The sequence below is a fragment of the Balaenoptera acutorostrata genome, chromosome 19 (genome assembly GCF_949987535.1).
Source record: "Balaenoptera acutorostrata chromosome 19, mBalAcu1.1, whole genome shotgun sequence".
In the NCBI taxonomy this organism is placed as follows: Eukaryota; Metazoa; Chordata; class Mammalia; order Artiodactyla; family Balaenopteridae; genus Balaenoptera; species Balaenoptera acutorostrata.
The window spans coordinates 28,228,925-28,255,025 of NC_080082.1; the positions used below are offsets into that span (position 1 = coordinate 28,228,925).

General features: G+C 54.3%; 2 protein-coding genes across 6 annotated transcripts; one reads left to right on the forward strand and one right to left on the reverse strand.

The window, feature by feature from the left end:
• The first annotated feature begins 3,518 nt into the window (after positions 1-3,518).
• On the forward strand, positions 3,519-16,156 carry DOK4 (docking protein 4). Of its 5 annotated transcripts, XM_057534732.1 has the most exons (9): positions 3,525-3,721; positions 9,684-9,936; positions 13,511-13,618; positions 13,777-13,891; positions 14,157-14,276; positions 14,371-14,560; positions 15,259-15,397; positions 15,558-15,681; positions 15,799-16,156. In XM_057534732.1, exons 2-9 carry the CDS (start codon positions 9,871-9,873, stop codon positions 15,915-15,917), a joined length of 981 nt encoding a protein of 326 aa, XP_057390715.1. In that variant the 5' UTR covers positions 3,525-3,721; positions 9,684-9,870; the 3' UTR covers positions 15,918-16,156. The 5 variants fall into 5 exon arrangements, with proteins under 5 accessions (XP_028018728.1, XP_057390714.1, XP_057390715.1 ...); XM_028162927.2 differs by having other exon boundaries at positions 3,519-3,721; positions 15,558-16,156; XM_057534731.1 differs by having other exon boundaries at positions 3,519-3,721; positions 9,687-9,936; positions 15,558-16,156.
• Positions 16,157-17,238: 1,082 nt separating this feature from the next.
• Positions 17,239-25,605, reverse strand: POLR2C (RNA polymerase II subunit C). Its single transcript, XM_057534733.1, has 9 exons — positions 25,447-25,605; positions 25,214-25,263; positions 22,971-23,039; positions 22,776-22,828; positions 19,864-19,992; positions 19,365-19,416; positions 19,066-19,234; positions 18,846-18,920; positions 17,239-18,259 (listed from the first exon to the last, which is right to left on the reverse strand). The coding sequence occupies exons 1-9, from the start codon at positions 25,530-25,532 to the stop codon at positions 18,115-18,117; spliced, it is 828 nt and encodes a 275-aa protein (XP_057390716.1). The 5' UTR covers positions 25,533-25,605; the 3' UTR covers positions 17,239-18,114.
• Between the last annotated feature and the right edge of the window lie 496 nt (positions 25,606-26,101).

Consider the following 26,101-nt stretch of genomic DNA (forward strand, 5'->3'; position numbering starts at 1 on the left):
AATTTTAAATACGATACCATTTAAAATCACCAAAAATAATTAAATAAAATGCTTAGGTGTAAATCTAACAAAATGTGTATAGGACTTGTATACTGAAAACAAAATAATGCTGATGAAATAAATCAAAGACCTAAATAAATGGAGAGACATACTGTGTTCTTGGATTGGAAGACTTAACATAGTAAAAATGTCAGTTCTCCCCAAACTGATAAACAGGTTGAATGCCATTTCTATCAGAATCCTAGCAAGATTTTCTGTAGCTATAGATAAGATTAGTCTAAAATTTATATGTAAAGGCAAAGGAGATAAAATAGATAAAATAATTTTGGAAAAGAATAAAGTGAGAGGACTCAGTTTACCTGATTTCAAGACTTATTACATAGCTACAGTAATCAAGCGTATGTGCTATTAGCGAGGAAAAGACACATAGATCAATGGAACAGAACAGAAAACCCATGATGGATCCAGCTAATTTTTGATAAAGTTGCAAAAACAATTCAATGGAAGAAAGAGAGGAAGCCTTTTCAAAAAACGGTGCTGGAACAATTGGACATCCATAGGCCAAAGCTGGGGGAGAACACCACACCAACCTAAGTCTCATACATTCTACAAAATTTAACTCAAAATGGTCCACAGACTTAAATGTAAAACATAAAATGATCTAACTTTTAGAGTAAAACATAGGAAAGAGTCTTTATGATCAAGGTCTAAGCGAAGAGTTCTTAGACTTGGCACTGAAAGCACAATCCATAAAAGGAAAAATAAAAATTTGGACTTCATTGAAATTAAGTTTTACTTTGTGAAAGACCCTGTTAAGTGGATGAAAAGACAAGCTACAGACTGGGAGAAAATATTTGTAAACCACCTATCCACAAAAGGACTAGTATCCAGAATATATAAAGAACTCTCAAAACTCAACAATAAAAAAGGCAAACTATCAATTATCAAATTAGAACATGGGCAAAAGACATGAGCAAGCATTTCATTGAAGAAGATACACAGATGGCAAATAAGCACATGAAAAGATGTTCAACATTAGCCAGCAGGGAAATGCAAATTAAAGCCACAATGAGATATCCCTACACACTTATCAGAATGGCTTGAAACGAAAAAAAGAAAAGTGATAACAACAAATGCTGGCAAGGATGTGAAGAAATGAGGTCATCATACATTGCTGGTGGGAATGTAAAATGATACAGCCACTCTGGAAAACAGAGTGGCAGTTTTTAAACTAAACATACAATTACCATATGACCCAGTAGTTGCACTCCTAGGCATTTATCCTGGAGCAATAAAGATTTATGTTCACACAAAAACCTGTACGTGAATGATTATAGCAGCTTTATTCATCACAGTCAAAAACTGGAAACAACCCAGACATCCTTCAGGAGTGTGCAAAATAAACAAACTGTGGCACATACATTCCATGGAATACTATTTGGCAACGAAAAGGACAAAGTATTGATACATGCAACAGCTTGGATGGATCTCCAAAGAATTATGCTGAGTAAAAAAAAAGCCAGTCCCCAGAGATTATATACTTATGATTCTAATTTTACAACGTTCTGGAAATGACCGAACTATAGAAATAGAGAACACATTAGTGGTTGCCAGGGGTTAAGGAGGGGTGAGAGGGGGAGGGAAGTGAGTTTGGCTATAAAAGGGCAACAGGAGAGATCTTGTGTGATGGAAATTTCTGTATCTTGACTGTTTCAATGTCAACATGCTCCTTGTGATATTGTACTCAGTTTTGCAAGATGTCACCATTGGGGAAACTGGGTAAAGGCGCATGGATTCTCTCCGTATTATAACTTACAACTGCATGTGACTCTTCAAATATCTCAAAATAAAAAGTTTAATTAAAAAAAATTTGGGTGACAGTACTGCAGACAGAGAGTGGATTGGGCAAAAATTAGGAGAATGAGAGAATGAAGAAGTTTCAGAAACCCCACTCTAGAGAAGATGCTTTTTTATTACGAACACTCTTTTGGTGCTTGCTGTTGGCCAAAACTCTTCCAAAGGTTACTGGTGGTGAAAAGACTTTGCTGTGACGGATCAAGTGCTGGGGGCTTTATGAGCTGTGGTTTGAAGCAAAGCAGGTGGGCTCAAATTTGGAAGATGTATGGGGGAGGTCAGGAGGTCAAGACCCAGGCCAGCTTGGCTGGCAGGGACGGGACTAGTGCGGCCACCTCCTCCCCTGGCCGCGTAAGACTGGTTAGCTCAGGCCCAGGGCAGAGGCTGCTGGGAGTCCCTGGGGCTCCCTTGGTGGCCACCGGCATGACAGTGACCTCCCTGGGAAATATTCAGGGGAAGAGAAACAGCCCCCTAAGAAGTTCCGTGGGCAAGACTAGGCCAGGCTGAGGCCCAGTGTCTATGAGGCAGGGGCATGGACTCCATGGGTGAGTGCTATGGTCCTTGGGCCCTGGATAGCTTGGAGGAAGCTTCTCTAGAGTGGGATTTCCTTTGAGGAAACCTGGACAAGGGTTGGACTGGGAGGCATTTTCATTTTTTAGGATTTCAGTTGTTTAGGTGTGGCCTTTTGTTTAGTTTTGTATATTTGGTGTAAAGCAGTGGTTAGTGTGCATTAGAATCACCTAGGGGCTTGTTAAAACGCAGATTTCTGGGCACTACTAGAGAGTCTGATTTTGCAGGACTGGGCTGGGGCAGGGAATTTGCATTTCTAACAAGTTTCAAAGTGATGCTGATGCTGACCCTTCACTTTGCAAACCACTGGTGTAGAAGGGTGCAGACAAGAAAACCAGTAGGGTGACACAGTCCCTCCTGTGGGGAGGCCCTAGGCAAAGTCCTCATCCCTGCCTGGCACAGCTGGGGAGGCCTGTGGTTTGTGATTCCAGCAGGGCCGTGACAGGACACCTGCGCAGGACTGAGGGGTAGTGAGGAGAGTGTGTGTGCTGGGAGGTGATGGAGGGCAACGGGGCTGGCACTTGAGGGCAAAGTCTCGGGGGGACGTAGTATGGGAGTACTGGGTGTTTTGAGGGCGGTGAGGAGGGCAGGGGAGGAAAGAGAGGCTGGCAGACTGCTAGGGGAGCTGACAGTCTAGGAGAGAGGCGCGCACGAAGCTACTGGATTCTGTGGGGGTGGGTGGGTGGGGCGATAAGGAGGTCACTGGGGGTCCTGGCTAGGCTGTGGACGGCCCCGGAAGTCCTGTAGGGGATAGAGGAGCAGTGGATGTGTGTATGATTCCTGTAGAAGTTGCCGGGGTGGGGGCTGAGATCTGGGGGCTGGGAGCTGATGTGGTGTTCAGCTTTCAGGGGCTGAGAGGCGATGTGAGATTGGAATCTGGGGCCCAGGGAGGGGCGGTGAGGCTGAGCCGGGGTGCCGAGGGCTACCTGAAGGGGCCGCGGAGGCGAGCTGGGGATGCGGACGGTGGTTGGTTGGGGCAGGGGGAGGGAAAGGAAGCCGGGGCGGAAGTGTGTGTCCCTCGGCTCGGAGGAATACGGCGGGGGCGGGCCGCCGGGGGGGTTGCCGCGCCGGAGGGGCGGGGCGGGGCGGAGTGGCTGGAGCCGGGCTGCTGGGCAGCGCCGCCGAGTCCCAGCCCGAACCGAGCTGGGCGGCTGCACCTCCCTAGCAGTCCCCACCCGGCGCCGGGCGCTGCCGCCGCCGCCACCCCGCCGCCCCCGCGGGCCGCGCCGTGACGCGGGCATGAGCCTGGCCCGCCGCCCGCCGAGCCAGCGCCCCCAGCAGGGGCCGCGGCGCCCAGGTAACTAGGGGGGCGCGAGGCGGGGAGGGGGCCTTAGGCCGCGCCGGAACCCTCGAGACCCTCGGCGACTCCAACCTGAGAACTCTCCAAGCCCTTGGGACCTTCCTACCCTGTGGGGGGCCTCAGGGGTCCACCTCCAAAAGCCAGCCCCGGCCCCTGAAACTACCCCCTAAGCTCCACCTACCCCCAGCTCTCCTCTCCAGGGGAGCCCAGGTCGGGGCCTGACCTCACGCCTACCCCACACTCACTCATCGGAGGAGCCCAGGCCCCTGTACTCCCTGGCCCTGGGCCTGCCATCCCGAAGGGGCGTAACCCTGCTCATCACAGCCCCCATCCTCCTCCCGCCCTTCCTGCTCCCGTGGCCTCCTGCTCTCTCAGCCCCCACCCCCAAATTCCAACACTTTCTCCATCTGCCCCGCTACTGCCCACCCTACCTGCAAATGGTTCCTACCCTACAACTTAAAGGAGGAGCCAGCTGCCTCCTTTCCTTGATTCTTCTTCCCTGGTCCTGGGGTCCTGTCCACTTTCTCTCCCAGGACACCCAAAGCCCTGCTTCCAGTTAAATGCTTTCTGTCACTGCAGAGGGGCACGAGCGGAGGCTGGGCACCTGGGTGATGTGGGCAGAGCAGGGCCTCTGTGCTGTCTCCCTGTCCCCAGCCGTGGGTGCGTGGCAGTTGCCAGGAGACTTGGATGGAGGGTTTCGGGGGTAGGGGGCTGAGAGTCAAGGGCAGTGACAGGCCTGGCAGGATTCACAGCAGCAGTTCGAGGCTGGGCTGATTTATTTAGTGCAGATTCCTTTCTTGCCCCTTTCAGGGGACGTGGCTCCAGTGCAGGCCATTCCTGTCCCCCATCTGGGATGGGTCTCAGGAGCTGTGCCCCCTCCTGCCCAGTTGCCTGCCCCTCTGAGCCTGGGCACTGGCTACTTCCAGCTCTTCCCTCTCGGGCAGGGCAGCAGAGCTGGGCATGACCTCATCCAACAACTGGGGCCAAGGTGGGGCCACCTGGCCAGGCCTGGACACAGTGTCAGCAGTGCTGTCTCGCACCCCCCGGATCAGCTTTGAACCAAACTGTGGGTCTGGGGCCCAGGGAGATGGGAACCCACTGCTGCTCACACATCTCTGGAAGTTGAGCTGGGTCTGACCAGGTGGATATTGATGGTGGTGGGAGAAAGGATGAGGAGAACAAGGCCTGGAGGTAATTAATGTTTTCAGTCCTCAAATACCGAGCACCTGCGCCACACTAGGCACCATTCTGGGTGCTGGGATGGAGCCATTAACTAGACAGACACGGCCTAGCCATCAGGAAGCTGACATTCTAGGGCGCTGTAGGAGACAGGGAGTGGCCGAGTAGCGAATCAGCAGATGAAGAGGCAAACCCTATAGTGATATGCGGGGACAGTGAATCTGGGTGTTGCGATAGAGGCTGACTGGGGAGCTCCTTTGGCCAGCGTGGTCTGGGAAGACCTCTCTGAAGTGACGGTCTTTGAGCTGAGACCTGAATGATGCAGTAGAATGAACCTTGGACCATCTGAGGGAATAGAGTTTTAGGCAGGGAACAGCAAGTGCAGTGATCCTGCGTGGGTAGGAGTTAGGCATGTTGAAGAACAGAAAGAAGGCCAACCCTGGGGGAGATGAGGCTGGACGGGTGGGCAGGCAACCTGGGGAGAGCGGAGTGGCAGTAGTGTGGAGACATAGCACCACTTTCCTAACTGGAGGGCTGTTCAGATGTCCTCACCTCCCGCCAGTCTTCTCTGCCCAGTTGTTGTTTTTTTTTTTAATAATTAATTTATTGTTTATTTTTGGGTGCATTGGGTCTTCGTTGCTGTGTGCGGCTTTCTCTAGTTGCGGTGAGCGGGGGCTACTCTTGTTGCGGTGCGTGGGCTTCTCATTGCGGTGGCTTCTCTTAATTGTGGAGCTCGGGCTCTAGGTGCACGGGCTTCAGTAGTTGTGGCTCGTGGTCTCTAGAGCACAGGCTCAGTAATTGTGGCTCATAGGCTTATTTGCTCCACAGCGTGTGGGATCTTCCTGGACCAGGGCTCGAACCCGTGTCCCCAGCATTGGCAGGTGGATTCTTAACCACTGCGCCACCAGGGAACCCCCACCCCCCGCTGGTTTTTGTTTTTTTTTTTTTAACTTTTTTTTTTTTTTAATTAATTAATTTATTTTTTAGCTGTGTTGGGTCTTCGTTTCTGTGCGAGGGCTTTCTCTAGTTGTGGCAAGCGGGGGCCACTCACTATCAGGGCCTCTCTTGTTGCGGAGCACAGGCTCCAGACGCGCAGGCTCAGTAGTTCTGGCTCACGGGCCCAGTTGCTCTGCGGCATGTGGGATCTTCCCAGACCAGGGCTCGAACCCGTGTCCCCTGCATTGGCAGGCAGATTCTCAACCACTGCGCCACCAGGGAAGCCCCCCCTGCTGGTTTTTGATCTGTCTTTGCCACCCATCTTGGGACCTGCAGTGTTTCAGGTGGTGGTTGCTTGTGGGGATTTGCATGGGTGGAGGTCAGGGGTGGGGCCGTCTGGGGAGGGGATGACCTCCTCCTGGCCCCTGATAATAATCACACAGGGGTAGAGAGGACCAGGCAGGTGATGGGAAATGTCCCTCGTGCCGGAGAGAATCCCGCCAGTGGGATCTTTGCCGGGGGTGGAGACAGCGAGCGTCAGTGAGACGGTGTCCAAGTGTCCAGGTAGGGCTGTCCCTGAAGCCCTGATAAGATCCGATCTGTCATGGGGTCGGGAGGCCCAGCCAGGCAGGCAGCCGCTCCCACTCAGTCATTGGTTGCCAACAGCAGCGGGTAGCGTTTGTTCTGGAGCCAAAGCCTCCAGGCAGAATCGAGGTGCAGGGAGGGGTGCTCAGATGGCTGCCGCACGGGGCAGGTGAGCAGGGGGCCGCTCCCCACCCCTCTGCTGGGCACCAGGGAGTCTTCTGCCCCCTCCACACAGGACACCTGCCCTTCCTGGGAGAGGGGGGCTCCTCCTCTTTCTGGAGGAGCCAGTGGTGGCCTGGTCCAGGGCAGGGACGGTCTCTGGTTGAGCAGCTGCTTCGATGCCAGGTTGGGAGGAGGAACGGGGGTCCCTGCTCCCTACCGCAGTGCTGAGGGGGCTGCTGGGCGCCCTGCGTAGCCCCTCTGGGTGCTCAGAGCTGACCTTGCACACCTCAGACCACAGGCCCTCTCCAGTTAGCGGGGCCTTTTCCCCTGCTCTAGGCTCGTGAGAGGCAGAGCTGGTGGTTGTTCAGGAGTGATGGGGAAAGTGGCCCCAGGTGCGGCAGGGCGGGGGCTGCCTTCCCAGTTCCTGGCCTGCTGAGCTCAGCTGCTCTCCATCCCTTGATGCCTCATTGGGTCCATACAGGGTCAGCCTGGGGGCCACTTCTGTTGCTTAACACAGTGCAGTCCCTTTGGGGCATGGGTTGGCTCTGGGTGCCCCCTCTCACCTTGTCCCCATTGCCCATCAAATTTGTGAGTCTACCTATTGGCCCTTTCCCCTCTCTCCCTCCTCCCCAACTCCCCTTTGCTCTATCACTTTGGGCCCCAGCGTGGGTCTTGCTCTTGCATATTCATTAGGAACTGAGTAAGGTCAGCACCACCTGTGATTCCAGGCCAGTGTGAGCTGCCAGGCCCTTTGACACCCAGGCTTCCCCTGGAAGGTTGCTCTTCCCACTGGTTTGTCTCTGTGGGTTTATTTCTAGGGCATGGGGTGTGGGACGGTGAACAGACATGGCAGAGGTGCTCCTGAGAGCTTGGTGACTGCAGTCACTCAAGGGGTGCTGCTGAGAAGGTAACTGGTGGAGCCAGGAAGGAGCAGGCCTGCACTGGGCAGGTGGAAGGCTGGGTTAGGGTGCTTTCACAGCCCTCGGCTGGGCAGCAGCTCTCGCAATAAAAACAGCCCTTGGGGTTTTCAAGGCAGAAGCTCTGGGTCCAACGTGGGCAGGCAGGTGCCTCATAGATTCATTTCCTCATTTAAAATAGGTGGATTTATCCTCATTGTTTTTTTAACTGATGGGGAAATTGAGGCGCTGAGGAGTTAAGCGGCTTACGCAGGACCACCTGCCAGTTGGATTCATGTTCCTGGCTGGGCCACATCTCCGGCTGCCTTGGATGAACCCAGGGGCCCCATGTTTGCTGCAGGTGTGTTCTGAAAGGGGCCTTCCATGCTGTAGACCCTCAGCCAGTAGCCAGCCAGCTGGCATCTTGGAGGGGGCTTTTACGGAGCTGGTCCTCGCTGTGGGGACAAGGCAGCCCCAGGCGGTGGAGACAGAGCTGGGAAAACTTATTCTTCTCTGAGTGCCAGCACCCAGGTATGGCAAGGATGTTGGGGGTCAGTGCCAGGGAGGGGACCCCGCGCTAGACCTGATAGGAGGAAAGCAGACCACTTGGGTGTGGAAGGGTCTTGGCCCCCAGGGAGCTGGGAGAGAGCGAGTGGATGGGCAGGGAGACCACTGAGGGGTGCTGAAGAGGCTCTTGGGGTACAAGGGGCATAGGGAGCACTACCATCTCTGTCCCTCTGCCTGTTTTCGTGTGCTCACTGGGGTAGTCACATCTATTCCTTGTTAGGGACTCGACAGGCCTCCAGAAGATTAATTAATGCCAAGCTGCTGGCAGCTCCAGCAGGATGCTTGCCCCAGGGCCCTGTCCTGGCAGCACAGATGCCCAGCTGACCCTAGAAATGCTGCTCCGTTCCCACCCAGCGATCCTGGAGACACGGGGGGCCATGTTGCTGGCACAGCCCTGCCTCTGAGCCTGGATGGCAGAGAAGGCTTAGGTGGTGGCAGGCAGCCAGAGCCATGTGGCAGGGCATTCCACCCCCAGGCCTGCCTCCATCACCCACTCCGGAACTTACTTGTCCCTGGCTGAACCCTGGGCTTGCTGTGTGACCTTGGCCATGCTGCTTATCCTCTCTGGGCAGCTTTCTTTTCCCCAACTGTAAAATGATGTAGAATGGAGGTTGGACTGGGTCATCACTGAGACACCTCCCCCCTAAGTCTGAGTCTTCGTTATCTGGTAATCTGCCTGATTCTGAGAGCCCCTGACGGCATCCCTTTTCCCGATGCATATTGACTGCCCCTTGGTGCCCCTCAGTGTGGTCCAGCTTTGTCCTCTGCCCCAAGCCCAGGTGATTGCTAGTTCTCCGTGTAATTAACTCCTGCCTGTGCTCAGGACATGGGGCACCGCAAGTCCTGGCCAGACCCAGTGCCCTCACAGACCAGCCCGACCTTCCCAGCGCCAGGGCGAGGTGACTGCTTCCACAGTGGCCACCTCCAGCCTGCCCAGCACATTCCTCAGGCTTATATCTGAGAGCCCGCCCCACTGGACTCTGCCCTCCCACCCAGGAAGCAGCACCCAGATGAGCTGCTGAAGAGTTCCAGGGGCAGAGAGCAGGGCCTGAGCGGGCTTGAGGTGACGAGTCTCAGCCTCTTGCCTGGAGCTGAGGAGAACCAGGTATAGAACGGGGTGGGGCAGAGGGACTGGGGGGTCTGCTGAGACTGACCAGGCAAGTTGTCTAACCTCGGGGAGCATGGGTCCCAGAACCTGTGCCACCTCCCAAGAGCCCCATCTCTGGGAAGGCTTTCCCGTGTGGAGGCTCCTGTGCACAGGAGGGGGGCTTGCTCTAAGTTTACCCCTAAGTTGTAGCAGGCGATAGGGCCCGACAGCAGCTCCGGGGCCACCTCCTTTCCTCTGCCCGCACCTCCACAGCAGGAGCCAGAGCCAGTCCTCCCAGGAAGGGGTTAACCGCCAGCCCCAGCCGTGAGGGAGGGGACTGGGCTGGACCATTTTCATCGTAGCTGCCTCCACCTCGGTTTTCCTGAATGGTTCTGTCGTCCTGGGGTGGGGAGGGAAGGGAAGGAAGAAGGGCGGGCTGAGGGAGGAAGGGAGGGAGGAGTGTGGGAAGAGGAAGGAAGAAAGAGCGAGACAGCCAGGGGAAGAGAAAGATGTCACTGTGTAATCTCCCTGTCATTTTTACTTCCAGCAGGCTCCGGGCGAAGGAGCTGCTAGAACAATGCTGAGGGGGCCAAGGTGAGGAGCGGCCCCGCGCGGCAGCCCCGACGGAGTATCTCGCACAGGTGATCGGAGGAGCCAGGAAACCGAGGCCACCTGGGCATCCCTCCCCTCGCCTGGGCCGGGCCGGCCAGAGCCTCAGAGACGGTGGAGAAACCATGGCGACCAATTTCAATGACATCGTCAAGCAGGGCTACGTGAAGATGAAGAGCAGGAAGCTCGGGGTGAGCCACCTCCAAGGGGCCCTGCCAAGGAACTTGGTCTGGCGCCTGGTGGCGTGTCTGGGGTGCGCGGCCGCCCGCCTGTGGCCCGGCATCGTGCATTGCTGGTCTCGAGGCTTCTGGCCAGCGGGCTGCCCAGCATGTGCCTGGGCCCGGCTCTGCCTGCTGCAGCTCCCGCCCCAGCCGGGCTGGCTGGCTGGCATCCCAGCGGCTGGGTCAGCGGTGGCAGCCGATGGGCAGGCGGCTCCCCTGCTATTGTTGAAGTTGTCCCCAGGGCAGTGGCTGGAAATGCCGGGCTGTGTCCGAGCTGAGACCGGCTTCTCACTTCCCCTTGCCATCACCTCCTTGTTCCCTCCCTCCCTTCTCCTGGCCTCTTTGCTTTTAAGTACCTCATCTCCCCTGCTTCCCATTGCTTTCTGTGTACCGGCGTTTATTTATCTTTGGTGGTTGCTTTTCCAGTTAAAAAAAAGCATTTGAGAAGGAGAGTGGTTGGTTGCTGGGGGGGAGGGCAGTGGTGGGAGGGGTGCAGAAGCTGGCGTTTCCGTGGTTTATGAGAGAGAACCTGGCCGGATGGCCCGTGGCACTGGGACAGGCTGCTTTCCTCCCAGGTGTTGGAGGTGGCTGGGGGCTTGGAGGGCCTGTGGAGGTGAGGCCTCAGACACACCTTTGCTGGGTGTGCACCCTCTCCCACCCCATACTGCTGGAAACCCCCCAAAAGGCATGAGCAGGGGCCCCAGGGGCCAATTTAATAATCTTGGTGAGATTGTCCCGAGAGCAGCCTTTATTCCCGGACCCTCCTCCCTCCTCCAGTGAGGGGTCTCCCCAGTAGAAAGGAAACCCTGGTGACTGAGGTGGCCCAAGTCTTGTGTTTTACCTGGGTCCCCTGCCCTTCCTTTCCCCCTCCCCCATGGCCTTGATGGGGTGGGGGGATCCGACCGCTCAAGGCTTCCTGGCTCAGCTGAGTGGGGTGGGGGAGGAGCGGGGCTCTGATACTCAGCTTCCCTGCCTGCGTACCAGACAGAGCTGGACTGGCCTTGGGGCAGGGTGCTTCTTGCTCCTCCTTCCCCTCCTGTGGCCCTCCCCCCCGGGGCCCCTGTGGGAGGCTCTTCTGTCCGTGCAGGAGGCAGCCGCTTAGCTGGTGGGCATGTTTGGGGTCTTAGCTGGATTTGGACTGTATCCCAACCTGGGCCGTGGTGGCCATCAGCCACCTTGTTTTTGCCCTGAGAGAAGGATGGAGGCCACTTTGCGCACAGAACAAGGAGAAGAACTAAGGCTGAGGTGGGGAGGCAAGGGGGTGGGGGCCCAGGTTCTAGTGTGGCGACTCGTTCCTGAGGGCCCAGACCTGTCAGGTTCCCAGGGGCCAGCTGGGCTGTGGCCCTGTCCAGAACAGAGCTTCCCAGGAAGGCAAGCCACTTGGGGCGGCCGCTTGGGCTCAGAACCAGGCCTGTTCCAGGGTAGGCCTGGGAACCCATGGTGGGCACAGTCAGGGGGAGGGTTTAGGGGCTGGGGCGTGGCCAGGCCCAGTCTGGAATCGCCCGCACTCAGGGAACCCGGCTTCCCCCTGCAGACCTGCTGTGAGGGGCTGCGGCCACCCAGCTGCTCTTGTCCCGGGGCAGCCATTCTTGCCTCAGCCCACAGAGGTGAGGGGGGAAGGGCTGGAAGAGATCAGGAGCAGATCCTCCTACCTGCCAGGGCTTTCCTCCCAAGGCAGAGCTCTGGCAGAGTGTTTCTGAAGCGCTGATCAAAGACCTATGAGAAGTGGGGAAGGAGGGCTCTTGAGCGCAGTGGCTCCCTGGGGCTCTGTGTGTGCGTGCTGCGTGTGTGTGCGTGCTGCGTGTGTGTGTGTGTGTGTGTGTGTGTGTGTGTGTGTGTGTCCTGTAACCAGGCAACCGGAGTGCTCAGGCCCCCAGGACTTCTGCCCTTGCCTCTGCAGACTGCATGGAGCCCATCCTGGCAGGGCATATCTGGGTCGGCAGCATTCGTGCATTCATTCATCCATCCATCCATTCATTCACGGTCCCTTCATATGATCATTCACTTGTTCAGCAGAGGTCTGTTAACGAGGCGACTGGGATGTGAGGATTCTGAGAATAAAATACAGTCTCTGCCCTAAAGGAGCTCCCCAGCTGAGAGCTGAGGCCTGCTGGGGTTTGGGTGGATAGACCAGGGGCTGAGCCAGGGTCATGGGGGCAGGGACAGACATGTCTCCTAGTCTCAGGGGCCAGAAATAGCCTGGTTGTGAGTAGTTTCTTGGGATGGGGACTGCCTGAGCCCACTGCACCCTGGGATCCTGCCTGCTGAGGACCTGGTACCCACGCAGCAGGGCAGAGAAGGGGAGGGGCCTTGAGCCTGTGGCCCAGAGGCCCCTTCGCCTCCTCTGCTCTGGGCCCCTCAGTCTCCCCACTGTTTGCCAGTGAGAGGAGCACTGGAGATTCCTGGGGAATGGCTCTGCCAGGCTTCTGGAGTGCTGGCTGAAAGAGTGGGTACATCCCAGCCAGACTTTGGGCTGGAAGAGAGCCTAAGGTGGGAGGGAGGGGGCCATGGGAGGAAGAGTCAGCAGCCCAGGCAGGTGGCTAGGGCCACCCCTCTGGGGGGGGGGGTGTCTGACAAGCCAGTTTGCCCCTTAGCCCCGGAGAGTGGTTGGCTTCCTGCTCCCTGGCTCTTGCCTCTTGGATGGAGTCCGTGAAGCTATAGAGAATTTGGGTGGATTTAGGTACGGGCAGTGGTCGGGACAAGGAGGGAACCTTGCCCGGGAAGGCACCATGCTCTGGGGTAACCCCAGGTTCTTGGCTCTGCTCCTTGACCTCTGAGAGCCTCTGGTCTCCCAGCTGGAACAGGGACCTAACCCTGATTCCCTACACTCCAGGGTTGGTCAGAGAATGAAAAGAGAGGGTTAGTGAAAGGTCCTAGAGACAAGAGGGGGTGTTACCCACATCAAGAGCCCTCCCCCGGCTCTAAGAACAAGGGCCACGGTGCTGTGCAGGCTGGGACCGGGCCAGGGCCTAATCCCTGTCCCCGCGGCGCTGCCTCTGTCGTGGCGGGTGCTCCTGGGGCCCTGGGCAGAACCTTAGCGCAGCGGGCTCCCAGGACAGCCCTGGTTCTAGGCAGCCTGTTTTAAATACCAGCTCTACCATTCATTAGCTGTTACTCAATTTTTGGGTGCCTCATTCCCTGTCTATAAAGTGGAGATGATAATAGAAGCGACCTCAAGAGTGACCCTGAGATTAAATGTGAAGAGTGCTAATAACAAAAAGTACAAATAGGAAGCACTCAATAAATGTTGGCTTCTTACGTTAAACCCAGAGCTGAGCTCATAGTAAACAGTAACTCAGGAGCACCCTTTATGGAACAGCCTTTCAGAGCCAGCCAAGAAATGACTGACTTTTCAATTCGGGGAGGGGCCTCTTCCCCCGGGCAGGGTGTCATGCTGGTGTCAGCTGTCCGCAGGTCTCTTGGGCCTGAGCTCCCTGGAAGGCTGTGCGGCACCGCCTGCTGTGGTAGGCAGGGGTAACTCCAGGGTCACGGGCTGCTTTGGGAGTGGTCCGGGGTCTGATCCCCCTGCCATCTCGTCCCACAGATCTACCGGAGGTGCTGGCTGGTGTTCCGGAAATCCTCCAGCAAGGGGCCCCAGCGGCTGGAGAAGTATCCAGATGAGAAGTCAGTGTGCCTCCGAGGCTGCCCCAAGGTTAGGGGGCCTGGGCCCTAGCTCTCCCAACCTGTAAGCAGTGATGATTTGTTCAGAGTCCTGAGGGCCAAGAGGACCCTCCGGGGGGTGGCAAAGCCGTGGGGGATGCAGAGGGAGGTGCTTCAACCCGGCCGAGTACCTTGTGGATGCTGTTCCAGGTGACGGAGATCAGCAATGTCAAGTGTGTCACACGGCTCCCCAAGGAGACCAAGAGACAGGCAGTGGCCATCATATTCACCGACGACTCAGCACGTACCTTCACCTGCGACTCAGGTGAGGGGATGCGGCTGCAGGCTGTGGGCTGGTCAAGGTCCAGTTGGTAGGAGGCAGAGCAAAGGCTTGCCCTGCCTGGGTATGATGTGTGTGGGTGGAGGGCACCTTTGAGGGAGCAGCCCCAGGATGAGGTGGGGCAGGCACGCAGAACCCACTGGCCTTGCCCTCTCTGCCTGGCGGGGTGGGATAACTCCGGCTGAAGCAGATGGGGTGGGTTGCTGCGGGCCCCTGAGCTGGCAGCACGATGAGGGACTATCTTCTCCAGAGCTGGAGGCAGAGGAGTGGTACAAGACTCTCTCTGTGGAGTGCCTGGGGTCGAGGCTCAACGACATCAGTCTGGGAGAGCCGGACCTCCTGGCCCCAGGAGTGCAGTGCGAGCAGACAGGTGAGGCCTGGCGCTGGCACGGGGTGGGGGTGAGAGGGAGACTCCCCCCCGGCCCCCCACAAAGCTCCAGGCCCACTTGTCCACTCCCATCCAGATCGCTTCAACGTCTTCCTGCTGCCCTGCCCCAACCTGGATGTGTATGGCGAGTGCAAGCTGCAGATCACCCACGAGAACATCTACCTCTGGGACATACACAACCCCCGCGTGAAGCTCGTCTCGTGGCCCCTCTGCTCACTGCGCCGCTATGGCCGGGATGCCACACGCTTTACCTTCGAGGCTGGCCGGTAGGACCCACTCGCCTCCCTGCCATCCAACCGTGGTCATGATGGTAGCTGCCATTCACTTGTGTCGGGCACTGTGCTGGAAGCTTAAGTTATTTATCAGCATAGCATGCTGAAGGGGAACCCATTTTACAGATGAAGAAATTGAGACTCACAGCAGGTAGGTCAAGTGAAGCTGTTTACCAAGTCAAACTGCTCAGGCTCTAATCAGATGCTGGCACTGGCATTGACTAGCTCTGTGATTGTGGACCTGAGTCTCAGTTTCCTCCTCTGTCAAATAGGGGATAATAAAAGTACCTAACCTCATAGATTGGGTTATGGTAAGGACTGGGTATAGCTTGAACCCTGGAGCAGCTTGCCTAGACTCAAATTCTGTATAATCCACCGTGTAACTTTCGTTGTTACCTTCTGAATGCCTCAGTTCCCTCATCTGTAAAATGGCTTGAGAAAAATTATAATAACGAGGAAACTGTAGTAGCACAGAGACCAGAGTGGGGTGGTGGGGAAAATGGAATAGATTAATCCTTGTAAAGCATTTAGACCCCCACCTGGCACATAGAAAATGTTCAGCACGTTTGAGCTGGGTGGTCAGACCCTCAGACGACAGCCCTGCCTGTTCCTGGACGAGAGCCTGACCATGCATGTGCACACACATGGGGGCATACCCACCACCTGGCTCTCGGTGCTACTTGTGTCCCCAGGATGTGTGATGCTGGGGAAGGGCTCTACACCTTCCAGACACAGGAGGGGGAACAGATTTACCAGCGGGTCCACAGTGCCACCCTGGCCATCGCCGAGCAGCACAAGAGGGTCCTGCTGGAAATGGAGAAGAACGTGAGGGTGAGGCAGTGCGTGTCCCAGTGTAGGGGCAGGCTGGCGGGTGGGCGGGCCGGGGGCCGGGAGAGTGGCAGCTGTCTCCAGCTGGTGTGTCCGGTAGAGGCAGGCAGGGTCTTGGGCTGGCTGCTCTGGGCTTAGCCACTGACCCTTCTCTGCCCCACAGCTGCTGAACAAGGGCACGGAACATTACTCATACCCCTGCACGCCCACTACCATGCTGCCCCGCAGTGCCTACTGGCACCACATCACAGGTTCCCAGAACATCGCTGAGGCCTCCAGCTATGCCGGTGAGTCACTGCTGGGCCCCACCCCTACCGGCCAGGAGGCTCTGTGGAGGACAAGGCATGTTGGGCAGGGGCCTTCTGTCCCGGCCCCAAGGCCTCAGCCTGCCTCTGTGTCCACAGGTGAGGGGTATGGGACGGCCCAGGCCAGCTCAGAAACGGACCTCCTCAACAGATTCATCCTGCTAAAGCCAAAGCCCAGCCAGGGGGACAGCAGTGAGGCCAAGGCCCCTTCCCAATGACGGCAGAGCTGGCACGCACAGATGACCACTGGGGCTGCCTGCAGCGTATCGTGGATGGCATGGAGGGGCTGTGGGCCAAGAGCCTGGGGAAAGGGAGCAAGCAGTCCCTTCTTTGCCCCCGAGGGTGAGACTGGACCAAGGCAAAGGGCTGGCCATGCCACCTGAGCATGTGTGAGGGGCTGGAGCTACCATGGGACTATATACTGTTAATGATTTTAATATATATGGCTTATGACGTATTCTATATTAATAAGATTCCCCCTCTGACCCTCCCTGCCACCACATACACATTTTTTAATCCCATGACCAGGCCACAGTCAAGGCTGTTTTTGAATGTGAGGGCAGCGGTTTCCCGTACCCCCATGGTACCAGCCCTCCTGCTGCCAGGACCTGAGCTGCCAGGGCCAGAGGAGGGAGACACTCCACACTCCGGGGTGCTGCGCTGGCTGCTGGCTTTTCCCTAGCAGCCCAGGGGCGGAGACAGCAGGTGGCTTCTCAGTCCCTCTGGGCCTAGAGTGGCACAGGAAGGATCCGAACTTACACTGTGCCACTTGGTAGCCTTGCACTTGGAGTTTTCAGCAGAGGTGAAATCTGGTGACACCTCAGGTGAAAATCTGGTTTGAAAATGGTTTCTGCCCAGACTCCTTCCTGCTTAGCAGGCTGAGGAGACGCCCTGGGCGTGGGGGGTGCTGGTTACGTCGGCCCGGGGAGGACAGCCAGTCCCGGGCGCTTTCCTGCCCCCGGGCCAGGCCGGCCGCGCAGGAGGATTGCGGGGGGCGGGGGGGAGCGCCCTGCTGCCCGCTCTCAGTGACCGGCGTGGGCAGTGCTCCCACAGAGGGAGCCCCTCTGCCCTGTCTGGCCTCCCTCCGGCAGCCAAAGTACTCAGAAGCCGAGCCCTCCCCACTTCCCCCTCCACATGGTGCTGAGGCTCCCTGCTGAAATGCAATTAGAGCAACTGATTTTCTAGTGCTGGTATTTACTGACGACCGTGCAGAAGGGCTATCTTTTTACTCACATCAAACCTTTGGTTGCGTGTGTGTTGGGTTGTTTTGTTTTTAATATTTTAGGGTTCTGATTTGAGGGAACAGACCTCCTTGTAAATAACCATTATTGAAGTCGTGGCAGGAGGATGGTAAAGCAAGAGGCCCCCTCCGACAGAGCACCGGAGCCGGGAGGTGGCCACAGCCCGCTCAGCTCTGACCCTGACCCAGGCAATGACCACCTAGAGGAATAAGCTAGCCTGAAGAAGGGAGCCCAAAGGCCACGGAGGGGAGGCAGAGCTGGCTGGCTTGGTTAGTGGCACGATGACGCATGAAGGCGATTATGTACGTTTTGCTCTTTATTGCCAAAAATAAAAACTTTAAAAGACAACTACTGTTAATAAATAACCCTTCCTTTTTGTACTAGATCTCTGGTTTTCTCCAGGCTTCTCCTGCCAGGCTGCCTAATTAACTGCTTTGGGTTTGTTCCTACCTATAGGGCTAAGTGGCCAAGGCCAGACCTCCATGAAGGCCCTTGCCCTCCCCCACAAATTAAATAACCTGGCCATTGTTGGTGACGTTCAAAACTCATAGGTAGAGAACAAAATACAAGGTTTACTGGCGGGAAGAGGGGGATAGCCTGGGCCTAACACTACTCTCAAAGGATTCTCAGATTAGGGACACTTGGGAATTTGAGTGAAGAACCAGTAGGCTGGCCGGGGCAGGGACTGCAAAGGCTCACGGGGCCTGAGTGAGGGTTCTAGATTCAGCGTTAACACAGAAGCCTAAGGTACAACAGTGAACATTCCAACTTGTGAACAGAAAGGATTTGAAGTAAAGAACTGAAGTACCCAGAAGATGAGAGTTCAGCTCACTGGTTCTCAACAGGGGGACGCCGTGGCCCCCTCAGGCACACTGGGATACAGGGCAGAAGGGACGTTCCGGGCAGCACTACTGCCCATCAGCAGGCAGGGCCGGGGACGCTAAATGTCTGGGAAGGGACCGTCCTGCCTCCAACAGCAGTGCTGGCCCTGGTAATCTGTGACTGCGCAAGGCTGGGATGGACCTACCCTTCCCCGCTGCTACCTTTCTAGTTGGTACTGAAGACTTGCCAGGAAGCTTGAGCAACAGCTGTCCAGTCCCCAGGAGCCAAAATCTGGAGTCTCAGGAGAGACCTAAAATTCAACTGCTATTCTGCTGAAACAGGTGAGCTGCAGCTAGTTTATGGTCAGGACGTCACTCTGGATCTCGTGGCTTAACTGGGTCTGTAAATCACTCAGCTTCTTCTTTAATCCAGACAGGGCTGACAGGACGATGGTTTCAGGGCGCAGAGAGCCACAGGACTCCACGTTGTAGTAAAACCTGAGAGGCAAGAGTCTGGTGAGAGCCCTCCATGAGGCAGGCCGGCCTGAGCTATGGCCACGGGCCCGCCTCCCTCCTGGGTCCTGACTCCTTTCTCCCCATGAACTCGACCTTGCCCCAGGGATGACCTCCATCCAACCTCTTAGAAACAGTGGTCCCAGGGCACTTTGCAGGACCTCGAGGAGGCCACGGCTACCTCAAAAAGATATCTCAAAACACCTGTGTGTGGATGTATTCCACACTGAGGGAAAAGAGAAAGTAAGCAGTGTCACCTGCTCCAGCATTTTCATGTTCGTCACTAGAAGGCTCTGGTCAGTTTTGGGTCCTAGGTTGATCTTTCTTTGGGAGCTGAAAAATCAGACTAGGAACAGTCTGGATAACTGGAGGGTCCCCCTCCCCCCCCAGCGACCAAAAGGGGGATGATAATCTGCCTGGATGTGCACATACCGTGGGTTCAGCAGTTACCAGCCCCTCCTCAGCTGAGGGGAACTGGGATGGGCGGGAAAGGGTCTCCCCAACTCAGAGGCTGCATCAGAACTGTACGTCCTTACACACGTAACCTTCAAGTGCCAAACCAGGCTCTTACCTCTCCGGCTTGCCGTTGGGGTCGTAGGGCGCCTGCGACTCATCCTCGTCCAGCTCTGAGTACTCACTCTTTGGCCTGAGGTCAAACACAGATCAGCACAGGCTGCTACTGCCGCTTTGAGGGCACCCGTGTCTCATAGTGAGGCTGCCCCATCTCGGTCACCAGGAGCCATTTCCACACCCGCCCACCCTGCCTGCCCTCACTCCCAGCAGGAACATACCACTCCTCCGGCTTGGGGTACACCGTGTGCCTCAGGGCGTTGTCGGGATCGTATTCAAAAGCCACGCCTGCAGTCGGGTTCCACTTGGCGTGTTCCTTGCCAAAGCCCTTTTTGGCGTAGGCGCGAAGTCTCAGCTCCTGGCCCTTTCTCAGCTTGACGATGAGGATGTCTGTGGGGAGATGTGAGTCAGTCGAGGGCCAGCAGCGGCACGGTTCTCCACGGTCTGACCTGCAGTGCCACTGGAAGACCGGGCAGCACGAGAAACTGGGTCTGGTCTCTGCCCCTCTCAGGCCCCTTACCATCCTGCTCCACGTAGTCATTGGGGTCATTATCTCGGTTCCGGGATGTCACCTGCAGGGAGCCCAAACAGAGGCACTTATTAGCTGCTGCTCATCTCCCCACGCACCTCTGCTGGCACCCACCTTCTAGCACCTCCAGACCGCGACCTGCCGAGCCAAGGAAAGGATGCCTGAGAAGGCGGTGGTAGAAGTGCCTACTAGGACCCAGTCTGTGCTGGTTACTGGCCTCTAACCCCTACCTCATGGCTTTGTGACAACCTCCCCAGTCAAAACAGTACTGTGGCCTTTAAAAGGGTCCTTAGGGGGCAGGGCCCACAGCACCAATGCTTTTGCCCACACTGGCAAGAGTCCAGAATTATTAGCACTTCTAGGCATCAGGCTTAGGTTAAGGCAGAGGGTAACACAGGGAAAGTCGGTGTCTTATAAGAATCCACCCCAGTCTGGCCCACTTGGAGCCAGGAGAAGAGCAAAGGTCCTGGGTAGGGAGGGTGTTCCTGACCGGAATGACCCGGGGACTGTTGGAGATGAGGTCTCGAGACGTGACGTGACGCGTCTGGTCTTCGTTGCACCGCACATCGAGGGTGAACTCCACCGAGCACTCAGGGCAGAACTCTTCACACGTACAGTCCTGAGGCAGGAAGAGAGGCAGGAGTGAGTCTGCGGAGAGACGGCGAATCCTGGCTTGGCTCCCCGCTTCTAATACCCTGTTCCTTAAGGTTCTTCATCTGGGAAAGGGTGGATCACAGCCTCCAGGCTCTCCTGGGCTGTGTCCATCTGCACACCATTCTCAGGCTGCTCAAGGGCAGGTGCGTCCCAGCTCAGAGACCACCTATACGCTGGTACCCACATGTCCTTCCCACCCCTCGCTGCCAGGCCACGGCCGGGAGACGCACTAACGTCTCACCCTGCCCTCGGGTGCCCTTCCTCAGAGAACCAAGGCGGTAAGAAGGAAGCGGCTTTCACACTGCATAGTTCAGCATCCCCTGAGCTAAGTGGACTAGCCTGGGAATGCAATGACCATTTAAAATAAAATAATCCAGGGAACAATAGAAAAAAGTACATTTTAAGTTCCAGACTACTGACCTTTTCTTAAAAAATTTCATACGGAAATTTTTTCACAAAAGCAGAGAAGAGTGTTAAGAGACTGCCACAATATAAGCATCACTTGGCTTCAATAATTCTCAAGTTTGCCATTCTTTACGCTGATTCTTGAAACACTCCCGTATTAGAGATTAGCTGCTACCGTTTAACTTCAGGCAAGAAGAGAGTTACCAGAATGTAATCAAGCAAACTGTTCTCCCCCTCATGCCAGTGAGGAAAATCCAACCTATTTTCGATGTTTTCAAGACAATGAGGAAGATCTAGGGGCCATACCTGGATAGTCTGCAATCACAGGTGAGACGGGAAGGCAACCTAGACCCTTGAGACTGAATCACTCACAAATATGAAATTAAAGAACCAAAATGTAATGGAAGACAAAAATATGAAAAGGTACTTAACCTCAAAAAAAAAAAAAATAATGAAAAGAGAGGACTCTGTTCAAGAGATCAAGAGACTAAAGAGGCGCAACAACTGAATGCAATGCACGGATGACAGAGCCACAGACAGAAAACAATTAAGGGGAACTCCCTGGCGGTCCAGTGCTTAGGGCTCCTCGCCTTCACTGCCAAGGGCGCGGGTTCAATCCCTGGTCAGGGAACTAAGATCCCACAAGCCGCGTGGTGCAGCCAAACAAAAACAGTTGAGGACATTTTGAGGATAACTAGGAAAATCTGAATTTAGACTGTAGATAGATAGTACAAATCAGGGCTAATTTTCCTAGGCATGATAAGTGTGGCTATGTAGGAACATATCCTTATTTTTAGGACATGCATGCTGATGTAGCTAGGGGGAGCAATGTCATGATTTCTGCAACATTCTTTCAGATGGTTCAGCAAAAATCACATCTATATGAAACACAAAGCAAATATAGCAAAATATCAAAAACTGGAAATTACAGGTGAAAAGACTAGTATTTATTCTACTTTTCACTTTTCTGAAGATTTTCAGAAAAAAAAAGAAACAAACAAAAAAATCCATACCATCTTTGTTCAGTAAATGCAATACTAGAAACAAATTTAATGGAAGGAACTGTTAGGTCATGGGGGATGCACATCTTTATATAAGATATTGACTAACTGGTCTTCAATTGGTTGTACAACTGTCTTCACCAATATATGTGATGTTTTATTTCTTAAAAACCGACTCTGGAGACGTGAAGCAAAATGGTGAAACGTTAAAATGTGACAACCGGTTTGGTGGGAGCATGCCTATTTGTTATATTAGCTCCACACTTTGCTGTGTGCTTGAATAGTTCTTTTAAAAAACACATATAAATTTACAAAATATATCAAATTAGCCACCATAAAAATGACGTGCCCTTGGGAATATTAGAAAATGGGCCGGGCGTCCCTGGTGGCGCAGTGGTTGGGAGTCTGCCTGCTAATGCAGGGGACACGGGTTCGAGCCCTGGTCTGGGAAGATCCCACATGCCGCGGAGCAACTGGGCCCGTGAGCCACAATTGCTGAGCCTGCGCGTCTGGAGCCTGTGCTCCGCAACAAGAGAGGCCGCGATAGAGAGAGGCCCGCGCACTGCGATGAAGAGTGGCCCCCGCTTGCCGCAACTAGAGAAAGCCCTCGCACAGAAACGAAGACCCAACATAGCAATCAATCAATCAATCAATCAAATCTTTAAAAAAAAAAAAAAAAGAAAATGGGCTGATTCAGGATCACCTAAAGCCATCAAGAAGGAATAGTCTCAAGCTGCTACCTAATGCAGCTCTGGTGAAAGGATGCAGGTAACCTAAACCTGTCCTACACTCTCCCTAGTTCTAAATCTGTTAACGTATCATGGAAGTGCAAACCTGGCCCTAGAGGAAGGGAGCCATGTTTAACTAGCAGAACTTACGGGGTGAGGCATAAACCTGCAGACGCCAGTATCCCGGTCACTCAGGTGCTGCTCTGTGGGACAGCTCTCACTCCCTCTGCTCCTTGTCCTCACCCCCTAACCTTCTGTCGACTCCCTTTAGCCTCCTAGGCCCCTGTCCCTGGGAAGAGATGCTCTGCAACGCAGAGTCTGAACAGATCAGATGCTGAAGAGGAAGAGCTCCACCCGTTCCGTATAAATGGGCATCCAGGAGTATGCCCCCTCTTATGTGGCTGGCTAATGAGACTCCCCGATGCCCCTTGAGACTAATCAATCTGAGGTCCCATCAGAACCAAAGACCAATCAATGCCTGCTTTGGGCTCTAGACAACATCTCCACATTGTCTTTCTAAAAGCTGAAAGCAAGATGTCGGGAAAAATCCCTGTAAGAACTAAGGTTCCCTGCCTCCCCCCACCCCCGACCTTCCACCCAAGCACACAGCATACCCGGGAGTACTGCAGCTTGTCCACAATGTCGTCACTCGTGAGGGGAATTAATCCTGGAAGACAGAAAAGCACATTAAAGAAGGCCAAGGGGCCAAGCCAAAAGGAGAACCCCGAAGTCCCCCTGGGAGTGAGGAGGCTTCCTCCTCTGACACTGGCACAGCCCCCTCCCTTTAACTCTCCAAACCCAGCACTCACCAAGCCTGTGAGCAATGAACTCATCGTGAAGGACTGAGGAATTGGCATCAATCTGAACCCAGTCAATTGCTAAAGAATGAAGGAAGCAGAAAAGGAGATGTGCAGTTTAGCCACCACATTCATCTGAAGACTTAAGAGCAATGGTTCTCCAGATTTAAAAATCATCTAATGCTTATGAAATTGCAGAGGCCTGGCCAGGCTGCCAGAGACTCTGATTCCACAGCTCTGGAGTGGGGACCAGGAAGCTGCATTTTAACAAGAACCACATACACCACACCCTACTTCCCTGCTCAGGTGGATCTGATGCAGAGAGTTCCCTGTACCACCCAAAAAACAATGACTTATTAGAGAATACCACGGGAGTGGGAACATGTTTCTTTGAGCTGAGTATTTCTGTGGGAAGCACTTAAATCTGCTATTCATGCCAACACCAAATCCAAGAGCACTTGAAAGTTAGACAAACCTCACAGAAGTAACACAGACTTATGGTCCACATCTCATTTTATGATACAGTGACCAGATTACTCAGATTACTCAATTTAATGCTTTATTATCACTCAACCAACTAATGCTCACAGAATCCTTTAATGAGCAAGGCATACTAAGTATACAACCCAATCTCTACCAGCAATGAGCTAGTAGGACGGTAAGAACTGTACTTGTCACACACGCCTGACTTAAACACACATTCACTCATTCATTCATAAATAAACATCTGCACATAAGCAATTAAATTCATTAATCAAATGGCACTGGCGCCCAATTGCCCAATGAGGGGCATGGACACTAGGTACGGAGGTCAGAAGAGGACCAGACATGACCAAGCCCCAACCTGCTTTGTCCTATGCTTCCTATTGCTTCCTCAACCCAAGCCAAATAAGGACCATGAGCCAAGCTTTTCTGCCTCTGCGTCTTTCCTCCCACCGGCATGCCCTTAACCTCTCTTGTGCAGCTGAAAATCCTTTGAGCCTCCTATAAACCAAGCCTTGCCTGCCCTCCATGATACAGAGACGAACACTCTGTCCCTGTAACCTCCTCCCTCCCAGAACTCTGTCCAGACTTCTCTTAAGACACCTGTCATATTTTGCCTTGTGTTATATTTGTGTGTCTTGTCTCTACCTCATGTTTCAAAAATTCCTTGGGGCAGGGTCTTCAGATGTCTTAACTTCTGTATTCCTAGCTGGGGCCTGGAATGCAGCAGGTGCTCAATATTATTTGTGGGAAAAGTGGCACTTAGAATGTCAGGGCTGCATCCTAAAGCACAAGTCCCTCATTTTACTCATGATGGAACTAAGGCTCCGGGACATGGAGTGATTAGGCAGAGAAGGAGGACCAGCCCTCCAAGCTCTGAGTTGAAAAAGTCTCTGTGGGTGGTAATGGTGGAAAAACTATAATGTTCTCTTCTTTACCAATCATTTGGCCTGCTTATTTCCTTAGGAGTTTGCACGCTTGATGCAGCAACTATGACTTACATTTCTTTTTCCTAACCCAAACTCTCTGAGCTGACACTCAGAAGATATTTGTAGTGTATCTGTAAACGTGTAGAACACCTAGAGCGGAGTGGCTGGAACCAAAGCAGAAACAGATTTTCCCTCTTCTAGGCGCCAAGGGCCCTGTAGCTATGCTTCTCCTTAATTGATTCAAAAGTCTGTCTTGCATTTGGGTTGTCTGTGAATTCATCTTTCCCCTGCAACTTCACTGTGAGCCTTTGGAGGGCAGGAACCCTGTACTTTACAGCTCTGCGTTCCCAGTGCCTAGCACCACTGCCTGGTGCTTATATGCTCCCTAAATACAGTTGACGGAACAGATTCACATCTACCGGTACTAGACACTCACTGAACACAATGCACAGAGATTACCCCCTTAATACGTGACATCACCCTGATAACTACTATTAGTGTTCGAACGTTAGAGAGGAAACTGCAGCACAGTTTAATAACTTGCTCAAATTTCACAGAGACAGTAAGTGAAAACAGTATTCAAACCCAAGTCCACAGACTCCTGAACCCGTGCTCTCCACCAACGCACGTGGAAGAGTGGAACTAAATAGCCCGTGGGAGCCAGGGAGGTGACCAGAGTGGCCCTGGGCCAAGGGCACAGGGTCCAATCAAGTCTGCAGCATTCCTGTTCTCTCAGCGTCCCCATCCCCGGCCCAAACCAAGGCTGGAGGCAGGAGCGCCAAGGTATGGGGAGGGTTGCGGGGGAGGCCTGGTGGCCCTGGCAACGAGGCGGGGGTCGCTTACCTATTATGGGCACCTCAGCGATGAAGACCCTCCGGATAGAATTTGCCACCCTGAGGAATGAAAACCAAGCGGCGTGTGGGCACCGCAGCCTCGACAGGCCGGCCCCGCGACCCACGGTTCCCAAAGCGAAAGCCCTGACCCGGGGGCCAGTTCTGGAAAGATGACCCCCGCCCCACCTAGGCTGGGGCCCGCGGCTCTCTAGAGCCGCCAGCCTCTTCCCTCAGCAGCCTTACGCCAGGTCCGTATTCTCGATGATGAACTTGACATTCTCGTCGGTGAGCTCCGTGATCCGCACGGTAGGCTGGTTGGCATACGGCATCGCGCCGCGCCACTCGCTGGGCCTCCCGCGTCGGCTGTACTGCGCCTGCGCCAACGCCGCCACCGGAAGTCGGTCGACGCGGCCTTGCCTCTCTCTTCGGCGGAGAGGCGCTTAGAACGCCACCTGCTGCTCGGAGGCCCAACGTTTTGTCCACCCCCGCCCCCTTCTCTAAAGGGCACCAGGTTAAACCATCTGGAGGGCGACTTCGCAAAACATGCACACGCGCTTGACTCAACAATAACACTTCTAGGAATTCATACTGCAGAAGTACTTGCAGTTGTAAGCAAAGATACATCTACAAGGACGTTCACTGCAGCAGTCTGTACCAGAAGATAGAACTACTTGCCCATTGACTGAGACCTGATTAAATATACAAACATAGGAATACAGTAACGTTTTTTAAAAGAATGAAGTCTGTACATTTATGGAAGAATAAAAGTACAGTCGGTCGTCCGTATCCAAGGGTTTTGAATCCGTGTATTCAACCAACTGAAGATCAAAAAAAAAAAAAAAAAAAAAAAATTCTATAAAGTTCCAAAAAAGCAAATTTGCTGTATGCCCAGCAACTA

Bases quoted from the DNA above. Each gene is read 5' to 3' on its own strand.
- POLR2C (XM_057534733.1), bottom strand. From the start codon at position 25,532: ATGCCGTATGCCAACCAGCCTACCGTGCGGATCACGGAGCTCACCGAC. The intron at 19,993-22,775 runs GTATGCTGTGTG...TTCCTGCCTCAG, and splicing joins ACAAGCTGCAGTACTCCCGG to GACTGTACGTGTGAAGAGTT. The intron at 19,417-19,863 runs GTCAGGAACACC...GGCTCCCTGCAG, and splicing joins ACAGTCCCCGGGTCATTCCG to GTGACATCCCGGAACCGAGA.
- DOK4 (XM_028162927.2), top strand. From the start codon at position 9,871: ATGGCGACCAATTTCAATGACATCGTCAAGCAGGGCTACGTGAAGATG. The intron at 13,892-14,156 runs GTGAGGGGATGC...TATCTTCTCCAG, and splicing joins TACCTTCACCTGCGACTCAG to AGCTGGAGGCAGAGGAGTGG. The intron at 14,277-14,370 runs GTGAGGCCTGGC...ACTCCCATCCAG, and splicing joins AGTGCAGTGCGAGCAGACAG to ATCGCTTCAACGTCTTCCTG.